Below are 11,065 nucleotides of genomic sequence, written 5' to 3'. Positions count from 1 at the left end.
CATAGGGTTCCACCATATACATACCTCTTGTAAGCCGCCGTGCGGTAATGTAACCTCACCCCAGATATAGTGAAGATATTTTGCTGGCTGGCGCCCGTGGGTTTTTCTCTCCTGTTTTGGGAGGGTTTTCCACGTTAAATCTCGTGTCTTCTGTGATTATTGTTCTTTATCGTTTGTTCGCTTATCGTTTCCTAACAAGTGGTATCAGAGCTTGTTCCCAAGCTTGTTCCCACATTAGGGTTTCGCGATGGCGTCGATGAAGTATGATGTACCACTGCTAGACTGCAAGACGTGATTCTCGCTGTGGCAAGTCAAGATGCGGGCTGTTCTGGCGCAAACTTCGGATCTTGATGAGGCGTTGGAAAGCTTCGGGAAGAAGAAATCGACTGAATGAACAGCTGAGGAGAAGTGGAAAGATCGTAAGGCTCTGTCGCTGATCCAACTTCATCTATCTAATGATATTTTGCAAGAAGTGTTGCCGGAAAAGACTGCTGCAGAACTTTGGCTCAAACTGGAATCGATCTGCATGTCTAAAGATCTAACCAGTAAGATGCATATCAAGATAAAGTTGTTCTCGCACAAGTTGCAGGAGAGTGGTTCTGTATTGAACCACATATCGGTCTTCAAGGAGATCGTTGCCGACCTAGTGTCGATGGAGGTACAGTTTGATGATGAAGATTTAGGTCTTTTACTGCTATGCTCACTGCCTAGTTCATATGCAAATTTTCGTGACACCATACTTTTAAGTCGTGATGAACTAACCCTAGCGGAAGTCTATGAGGCGCTCCAAAACAGGGAGAAGATGAAAGGTATGGTTCAGTCTGATGCATCGTCCTCTAAGGGCAAAGCATTGCAGGTCAGAGGCAGATCTGAGCAGAGAACCTACAACGACAGCAATGATCGTGACAAGAGCCAGAGTAGAGGCCGTTCTAAGTCTAGAGGTAAAAAGTTCTGTAAGTATTGCAAAAAGAAAAATCACTTCATTGAAGAATGTTGGAAGCTGCAAAATAAGGAGAAAAGGAAATCCGATGGTAAGGCCTCTATTGTTACCAGTGCTGATAACTCTGATTCAGGAGATTGTCTTGTCGTTTTTGCTGTTTGTGTTTCTAGTCATGATGAATGGATACTTGATACTGCATGTTCGTTTCATATCTGCATTAACAGAGATTGGTTTAGTTCTTACAAGTCTGTGCAGAATGGAGATGTTGTGCGCATGGGAGATGATAACCCACGTGAGATTGTGGGCATTGGCTCCGTTCAGATCAAGACACATGATGGCATGACACGCACGTTGAAAGATGTGAGACACATACCAAGGATGGCGAGAAATCTCATCTCTCTCAGCACACTTGATGCAGAAGGATACAAATACTCCGGTTCAGGTGGAGTTGTAAAGGTATCGAAAGGTTCTCTCGTTTATATGATTGGTGATATGAATTCTGCAAACTTATATGTCCTTAGAGAAAGTACATTACATGGTTCTGTTACCGCTGCTGTTGTTTTTAAAGATGAACCTAGTAAGACTAACATGTGGCATATGCGTCTTGGACATATGTGTGAACTTGGTATGGCAGAATTGATGAAAAGGTACCTGCTGGATGGCTGCACTCAGGGTAATATGAAGTTCTGTGAGCACTGTGTTTTTGGTAAGCACAAGAGGGTAAAATTCAATACCTCAGTTCATCGCATCAAAGGTATACTTGACTATGTACATGCTGATTTGTGGGGGCCTTCCCGTAAGCCCTCTCTTGGTAGTGCTCGTTATATGCTTACCATTATTGATGATTACTCTAGAAAAGTATGGCCTTATTTCCTGAAACATAAAGATGATACATTTGCTGCTTTTAAAGAGTGGAAAGTCATGATAGAAAGGCAAACTGAAAAGGAGGTAAAAGTACTTCGCACTGACAATGGTGGCGAATTTTGTTCGGATGCTTTTGATGATTACTGCAGGAAGGAAGGCATCGTTAGACATCACACCATCCCGTACACTCCATAGCAAAATGGTGTGGCTGAGCGCATGAACAGAACCATCATCTCCAAGGCCGTTGTATGTTGTCCAACGCCCGCATGAACAAGCGTTTTTGGGCAGAGGCTGCTAACACCGCCTGCTACTTGATCAACAGGTCGCCTTCTATCTCACTTAATAAGAAAACTCCAATTGAGGTATGGTCTGGTATGCCTGCTGATTATTCACAGTTGAGAGTTTTTGGATGCACTATTTATGCTCATGTTGATAATGGAAAATTAGAGCCTAGAGCTATTAAGTGTCTGTTTCTTGGTTATGGTTCAGGAGTAAAAGGATATAAGTTATGGAATCCTGAAACTAATAAGACATTCATGAGCAGGAGTGTTGTTTTCAATGAATCTGTTATGTTTAATGACAGCTTGCCCACAAATGTCATACCAGGTGGTTCTGATGAGGAGCAGCAATATGTTAGCGTGTAGGTGGAGCATGTGGATGATCAGGAAACTGAAATTGTTGGTAATGATATTAATGATACTGTTCAGCACTCACCTCCTGTTTTGCAGCCACAAGATGAACCTATTGCACATCGCAGAACAAAGAGGAGTTGTGGAGCTCCAGTCCACCTTATTGAGGAATGTGATATGGTTTATTATGCTTTTATTTGTGCTGAACAGGTGGAGAATACTCTTGAGCCAGCCACATACACTGAAGCTGTTGTTTCTGGAGACCGTGAGAAGTGGATCTCAGCTATGCAGGAGGAGATGCAGTCTCTTGAGAAGAATGGCACATGGGAGCTTGTGCACTTGCCAAAACAGAAGAAGCCTGTTCGTTGTAAATGGATCTTTAGGAGAAAGGAGGGTTTATCTCCTAGCGAGCCTTCGAGCTTTAAGGCAAGGTTAGTAGCAAAAGGTTACATCAAATTGCTGGTGTTGATTATAATGATGTGTTCTCTCCAGTTGTAAAGCATAGTTCAATTCGCACATTCTTCATTATTGTTGCTATGCATGATCTTGAGCTTGAGCAGTTAGATGTGAAGACAGCATTTTTACATGGAGAGCTTGAGGAGGAGATATACATGGACCAGCCAGAAGAGTTCATAGTACCTGGTAAGGAGGATTATGTTTGCAAGTTGAAAAGATTTTTGTATGGTTTGAAACAGTCTCCTCGTCAATGGTATAAAAGGTTTGATTCATTTATGTTGTCACATGGCTTCAAGAGATCTGAATTTGATAGCTGTGTGTATATTAAATTTGTTAATGTATTACCTATATACTTTTTATATGTTGATGATATGTTGATTGCCGCCAAGAGCAAGGAGCAAATCACTACATTGTAGAAACAGTTGAGTAGTGAGTTTGATATGAAGGATCTTGGTGCTGCTAAGAAAATTCTAGGTATGAAAATCACTAGAGACAGAAATTCTGGTTTGTTATTTCTTAGTCAGCAAAGCTACATTAAGAAGGTTCTTCAGCGTTTTAACATGCATGATGCAAAGCCTGTTAGTACTCCTATTGCACCTCATTTTAAATTATCAGCTTTACAATGTGCTAGTACTGATGAGGATGTAGAATATATTTCTAGAGTTCCATATTCTAGTGCTGTTGGTTCTTTGATGTATGCCATGGTTTGCTCCCTTCCAGATTTATCTCATGCTATGAGTTTGGTTAATAGATACATGGCTAATCCTGGTAAAGTACCTCAGAGGCACAGCTAATGCTTTCTTGAAGTTTGGCAGGACTGATAAGGGGCTTGTTGGATATGTGGATTCTGATTTTGCTGCAGATTTGGATAAGAGAAGGTCACTCACAGGTTATGTGTTTACCATTGGTAGTTGTGCTGTGAGTTGGAAGGCAACATTGCAGCCTGTTGTTGCCCAGTCTACCACTGAAGCAGAATACATGGCTATTACTGAAGCATGTAAAGAATCAGTTTGGTTGAAAGGATTGTTTGCTGAGCTTTGTGGAGTTGATTCTTGCATTAACTTGTTTTGTGACAGTCAAAGTGCTATATGCCTCACTAAAGATCAAATGTTTTATGAGAGGACAAAGCACATTGATATCAAGTACCATTATGTTCGCGATGTAGTTGCGCAAGGTAAGCTGAAGGTATGCAAGATAAGTACTCATGATAATCCTGTTGATATGATGACAAAGCCTGTTCCTGTTGCTAAGTTTGAGCTTTGCTCAAGCTTAGTTGGTATAGTGGTTTAGCCCAAGAGGCTATTTGGCGCCGAAAGTGTTTTTGTCTTTGTTGTGTTCAGGGTGAAGGATGGGCCGTGCACCTGGGGACGCCCGGGGGGGTGCGGGGGCGGAGACCACGCGAAACGGATCATCATCCCTTTTAGGGTTCCACCATATATATACCTCTTGTAAGCCGTCGTGCGGTGATGTAACCTCATCCCAGATATAGTAAAGATATTTTGCTGGCTGGCGCCCGTGGTTTTTTCTCTCCTGTTTTGGGAGGGTTTTCCACGTTAAATCTCGTGTCTTCTATGATTGATCTATTGTTTTTTATCGTTTGTTCGCTTATCGTTTCCTAACAGCTAGAAGGAGAAACAAACCTGGCAATCCATGAATATGACATCATAGGGCAATGGCACATTATGCTCTCCTGAAACACTTGCTCTCTCAATAGCATCTTTGAATATATCCACAGCCTTAGCTCCATCCCCTGCCAATTCAATTGTTGCTCCTAGTTGGTTCAACACTTTTCTTTGAATAGTTTGCGCTCCGCCTGCTGGAGCGCGCACTTCTGCCTGACGAGGTTGGTGTCGAGCGCCGCCTCCCGCGCCACCGCCAGCCGCAGCGCCCGCGTCAGTCACCGCCAGCGTCCCAGCCGCCGCCACCGCCGCCACCGTGGAGCACACCAAGACGATCGTGGCGACGCCGCCCGCCTCTCGCCGGACCACGTCCGCCATGGCGCTCTTGTGAAAACCGGCGAGAATTTATGGTGTCAACTCCACCAGCTAGCTAGCCCAATTCACGGCCGTCAGCCGCCGCCGGCGACGGCGGCGATACAGAGGAGCGTATACGGTTTGAAACTTAGAAGGTAACATGGTGGAGTGGAGAGAGGGGGAATGAATTACAGAGTGATTGATGGGCTTAGCTTAACAAGTAAAATGGGAAGGAAAAAGTATAGTTTGACTCCCTCAAGTATCGCCCGAGTATGATTCATATCCTCCAACCATAAAACCGGGTACATCGACTCCTCCAACTATCAAAACCGGTGCAAACAATGTCCCTCGGTGGTTTTGGCGGTGGTTTTGGCTGAGATGGCAGTCTTGACCAAGTCTTTGTCCTACGTGGCGCTTACGTGTCAATAGAATAAAAACAAAAATAAAAAAAATATGTGAGACCCATATGTTATTCACACAAAAAAAAGTATTGTGGGAAAGTATACTTTTTCCCAAACCCTACTCGGTCGGGGAAGCCACCAATGACCAGCCCACCACTTGCCTTAGTGCACCGTCGCCTCCGCAGCAGCAGCCAGAGATGGAGATGGAGGACATCGAGGACATGCTGGGGCCATCTAGGCTCTCCGGCGGCGGGGCGCCTCCGGGACTCCGTCTCCCACTCGCCGTTGTCGCCGTGAAGCCCAAGCGTCCGAGATCGTCTAGGGTCGCGCAGACCCGGCCGCAGCCCGAGGCCTGGATCCTCAGGACGCAGGTGAAACCGCCGCTATAGCTCGAGCTCCGATGAGGGCAGCGCAGGAGAGGAGGCGGACGAGGAGGCAGTAAGCGCGGAGGGAGTGGGGGGTCGGTGACGACAACGACGAGAAGGCGGCCCAGTAGAAGAAGGTGGCTCACGTTCCTAGCGACAAGCTCCGGGGAGGAGGCCGCGGTGAGGCCAAAGAGGTTTCTGCCACCACCACCGCTGCTATCGCCGCCGCGCCGCGCAAGCACGCAGCCGCTCCCCGCTGCCGCCACCGCCGCTCCCCACTGCCGTCGCCGCGCCGCGCGAGCACACGACCACTCCCCGTCGCTGCCGCCGCCACTCCCCACCGGAGCACGCTCCACCTCAACCCCTTTGTCGCCGATTTGTGAGCTACCCTGTTGTCGCCCCCATCGCTGCCATGTTGCCTCTCCTCAACCTCCGCGCACCGGCCACCCTGCTGCATCCCCGCCATAACCCTACTGCCAACAAGAGGAGTTATGTTGGAGAGAAAGGAAGGAGAGGGTATGATACGTGGCCCCACTCTATTTCTATGATTAATAGATTGTCACGTCAAATATCACCTAGTCATTTTGTGTCAGTTTCAAAAGTTAGAGGAATCATTATACCTTGTTTTACGATTGAATTGAAGGATACGAATCAGATCCAACCTAATGTTTTGAAGGAGTCAAAGTGAACTTTCTCCTCTCCATTCTCTTTCCATGACTCTTTTAGCATGGGCTATTTCCTAGCCCATGCCAGAAATGGACTACCAGTAATAATTTATTAGTTAACTTAGCCTTCTCCATAACGTTAAATTTTAGACCGAACTAGTTATATGCCCGTAGGTTGTAATGGGATTGGGTGATAAAAATATGGTTTTAGTTTATTTCTATGCCGGCTTTTTTACGGTTGTTTGGTTCTATGCGGTTTTCTTAGAGAAAGATGGGAGGCAGTGGCTTTGTTAGGAGGAAGGAGGGATTTACTATAGATTCAGGAAATTTTGAAAAAGAAAACTAACAATAGTGTTATAGTGGCTCCTTTCGACCAAATTCTTTTTAGCATTTCTGGCTCTACTACTACAAAAGCGTTACAAAATTTGGCCCGTAAAGTTCCGACTAGAGGGGCCGGAATTGCAGTTGCAAGGCCACGCAAACGAAAGCCCCTCAGGACCTCATTGAGAGCCAGCCCATAACAACATGTGAAACTAAAATGGAAAAGCCCTTGTTTGAGCTTCATTATTCACTTGGATCAGTTTGATTCGATCCCCAACTAAATACATCATTAGGCTTAAAATCACCCTCTCCAAATCACAACCAAACTCTAATTAAGTAAACCCCATGAACAAATATTAATTAACCCACACACAAATACAAACACACACTTCGGCCTAATTAAGCAAACAGTGCACAATTAATTGGGTCACATCTCATCTCTCTGCAGATATTATACATGTAGGATTAATAAATCAGTGGAGGATGGGAGGGTTGCAGTAGGGGCCCTTGAGCCAGCCATCGGCGATGGAGCGGTAGGCGGCCTCGGTGAGGTGGATGCCGTCCCAGATGAGGTAGTTGGCCGGGTCGGCGCAGGCGCTGGACCCGGACATGCCGCACCGCGCCTTGTTGTTGTAGTTGTACGTCCCCTGCCCTCCCGCCCCGCAGCACACCTTCAGCCCGTATTTCAGCCCTGCCATATTATATTAACAAGGTGAGCAACCAATATCACTCTCCAAATAAATATATTGATCGGTGGATACCGGAGATGTAAACCATTTTTCACTTATCTTAGAAATTGATGTCATATATACGTGTTTCGGATGTTTCACTAGAAATAGTTTTAGAATGGCAGATATATGTAGTGTCAGATTTTTGCGTTATTTATTTGGCTGTGTATATCTAGTTTAGATGTAGAGGCTCGATTTTAAATCTATCTTTGATAAAATAATATTTCTATGTTTCAAATAGTGCCGTTGTTTTTTTTTTGTCGTTTTTTCGGTTTGCTTTGTAATGTGTGCTCTGTTCTTTTGCAGTGGTGCAAGCAGAGCAAGGCTGAGAGGGTTTGAACTTTCAAGATCATGCAAAGATATGAACATGTTCCTTTGTTTTGTTTTAATTTGTGGCCATGAGCTTTTGGCCAAAGGGTATCTTTGTTTTCAATTGGACGATGTCGCATGCAAAGAAGAGCTAGCTAGCTGTGATACATGCATGCATGCTTTAGCACTAGTATTACATAAATCATGCCAGTTGTTATTATTTCATAATACTCCCTCCGTTTCAAAATATTTGACACCGTTGACTTTTTAATACGTGTTTGATCATTCGTCTTATTTAAATAATTATTTATTCTTTTCATATCATTTGATTCATTGTTAAATATACTTTCATGTACACATATAGTTTTACATATTTCACAAATTTTTTTAATAAGACGAACGGTCAAACACGTGCTAAAAAGTCAATGGTGTCAAATATTTTAAAACGGAGGGAGTATTTGATATAGTATGATAGATGCCATTCCAATTGGATTACAAGGTATCAATTCCTAAATTATACTGTACTAGCTAGTATATGGACAGAGGTCATGAATGGTCCACACAGGGAAGGCACAAATCATTTGCCACACTAACAGGACAAGTGAGCTAAGAATCCAACAAGTAATTGGACTATTTGGAGATGTAAAGCTTGTTGTTATGCACGTACAGTGTATTAATTTATACTTATCTCTAACAACCTTTGGATATATCCTTTACCTAGATCTGACGTGTGGGCCATGTACCCCTAGCTAACCTACACTAAACATGCCGTGACCACTGAAAACTTCAACTCTGTCACGGCAACTGGATTCTGGGACGTTTTTGATTTTTAGCACATAAAAGGGTGATGTGTGCTACCGGACAACGATGGTGCCTTGCAGCTCTGGGCAGTAATGTTCAGGGCTGATCTGTTAACTACTATACAAAATAGAATTTATAGGCTGATCTAAATATTATGCTTCCTAGTTCCTACGAAATAGCTTGTAAAATTTTATAAAACGGTTATCTCCTATCAACCATAACAAGGCTGGATTAAATTCCATTTTGCAAAAAAAAAAAAATCAAGCCTAACAGAAAAAATAGCGATAGCTTTCATATCATTGATAAGTCCATGACCCTCAAATAAACAAGAAAACGACAGGTAAGTCAAGATTTACTAATATAATGCGCCGTTCTAAAAAATCACATATTGATCTGTCCAGGTGCATAGTCAAAAATACAGTTTTTTTATCAAACGGAGGTAGTATGTTTTAGTGCGGTTATGATATGAGAAATAGTATGATCAACTCACCAAAGTTTTGGGGAGAGCGGACCATGGCAGTAACCTGCGAGTAGAAATCAGCGTACATGACCCTGGCATGTGGGTACGTCCTCTGGAGGTTGGAGAGGCTTCTCTTGAGCAACGTGTTGTGGTAGGAGGAGAGGCTATTGTAGCTCTTGAGGCAACCATTGCGATCGTAGTCTGCACCGTTGGATGTGCCATAGAGCGTCAGGTAGATCGGGAAACACCCGATGGGTAGAACCCCTGGCACCACCATGTCCACCGCGCCCATCCTGATCAATGTCTGTTCACAAGTCGCGCGCAAAATTTACATGATTGTTTTGTTGCCTATACGAGTTACGATAAAAAAAGTACTTTATCTATCCTAAAATATAGTAATTTAGGCTTAATTTAAGATAGATGAAGATTAAGATTAAATACGTAAGGGCATTTAAAACAGGAAAGCCATTAGCGAATGATCAATTGAGTTTTAATTATTACAAATTAACTTGAAAAAAGATATATTTGATATTATAGGGCAATTTCTATATAAAAAAATAGTTTGTGTGAAATTAATCTGATACTGTAGGAAGGAGGAAATAGACTGTTTGGCGGACAATTTGTTTTTTTTTTCCATTTTGGAGTCATCCGTGATCCAACTCTCGTGAGTTGATCAGGTGGAGAGCGTGAAATGATCAGGTTAGTTGGTTAGTTACCTCGAGGCCACGGATGATCTTGCTGACGACCTGTGGCACGTAGTCCCTGACCTCCGTCATGGCGCGGCCGGCGAAGAGCGGCGCGTTGTAGTCGTTGCCGCCGAACTCGCCCACCACGAACAGCGACTTGGACAGGTAGCTCCTGCAATCTACACACACCCGTGATCCGATCGATCCATCAATTCGTCCGTTAATTAATTAATTAATTACTCCACATGCATATATATACTGGTAGTTGTTGGTGAGACGACTAATCAATGAATTGGATCATTAATTACAGTGGTAGTTACTGTGGTAATTAATAAGATGTTGAATAATTAGTTAGTTACCGTTGCCGCAGACGGAGGGGAGGAGCTGACGGAACCACTGGATCTGGGTGTCGAGGGGGCCATTGTTCCAAATCTTGTCGCTGAGGCCGATGGACTTGAAGAAGGCGGCGTCCATGGAGGTGGCGCCGATGATCGCCATGTTCGCCCCCTTCTTGAAGTCGCCGCCGCCCTTCGACGCCGGCGGCAGCGGCAGCCCAAAGTGCTCAGCTGCATATATGCATGAAATTCACATGTCATTTTCTCCACTACTAGCTCGATCGATCGATCAATCAGGACGTCGTCCTACCGAGGAAGTCGACGACGACGCGGCCGTCGGAGCAGCGGCCGGTGGGGCGGCCGAAGAAGGTCTTGCCGTAGGGGGGCTGGCCGGTGGTGAGCCACGACGGGCAGCCGCCGACGCAGAGGTTGCCGGTGTCGGAGATGGAGTCGCCGAAGCTGTAGATAGCATTGTACCGCTGCGCCGCCGCCGCGTGCGCGAACACCACCACCACCATCGCCGCCGCCAGCAGCAGCAGCGCCGCCATTATCACGAACGTGCAAAGCTAGCGTCGTCGCGGCGACCGGGAGAGGGAGACTACGTGAGATAGCTAGGACGATGGATAGGTAGCTCGTGTGGGTTGATGCGATTTTATAGGCTTAGCGCTAGCTCGTCTCGTCTCGGCCGCCGTCGGTTGGTGGGTCGCTGTCGCGGCGGGCTACTGCGTTTCCATATTCTTCTTTGCTTCACTGATCACCACTGCAACCACGACGTCGTCCTCTGCACACTCACGTAAGCGTGATTCTTTATCGTCATAAAGCTACGGCAGTAACATACAGCTTTTTCTGTTGAGTTTTCGGTGTTTGTTTATTTTCTGTTCATTTTGTTTTGGATGTGATGGATACTGTTATTGTTGTTTTCTTTTCTGTTCCTTTTGTTTTCGATATGATGCATGGGTGCTGCTGCTTTGCAAATTACAATGCATTCATCATTGCTAAAAAACTATATATAGACTCTAGCTATATTTTTACTCCAGACTTCGCTCCTAGAGTAAATTTAAGAGTTAGAACCCTATACCATACATGTCCGTAGTCACAGATGTTAGTGATATGCCCTAGAGATAATCATAGA

At 44.7% G+C, this 11,065-nt stretch overlaps 1 protein-coding gene across 1 annotated transcript; it reads right to left on the bottom strand.

The window, feature by feature from the left end:
* Positions 1 to 6,827: 6,827 nt before the first annotated feature.
* Positions 6,828 to 10,567, bottom strand: LOC127775144 (GDSL esterase/lipase At5g45910-like). Its single transcript, XM_052301456.1, has 5 exons — positions 10,244 to 10,567; positions 9,958 to 10,164; positions 9,629 to 9,777; positions 8,943 to 9,216; positions 6,828 to 7,305 (listed from the first exon to the last, which is right to left on the bottom strand). Exons 1-5 carry the CDS (start codon positions 10,479 to 10,481, stop codon positions 7,088 to 7,090), a joined length of 1,086 nt encoding a protein of 361 aa, XP_052157416.1. The 5' UTR covers positions 10,482 to 10,567; the 3' UTR covers positions 6,828 to 7,087.
* Between the last annotated feature and the right edge of the window lie 498 nt (positions 10,568 to 11,065).

Source organism: Oryza glaberrima, chromosome 5 (genome assembly GCF_000147395.1).
Source record: "Oryza glaberrima chromosome 5, OglaRS2, whole genome shotgun sequence".
NCBI lineage: Eukaryota > Viridiplantae > Streptophyta > Magnoliopsida > Poales > Poaceae > Oryza > Oryza glaberrima.
Note: the sequence above shows the minus strand (reverse complement) of the source record. Positions and strands in the feature narration are given on the sequence as shown.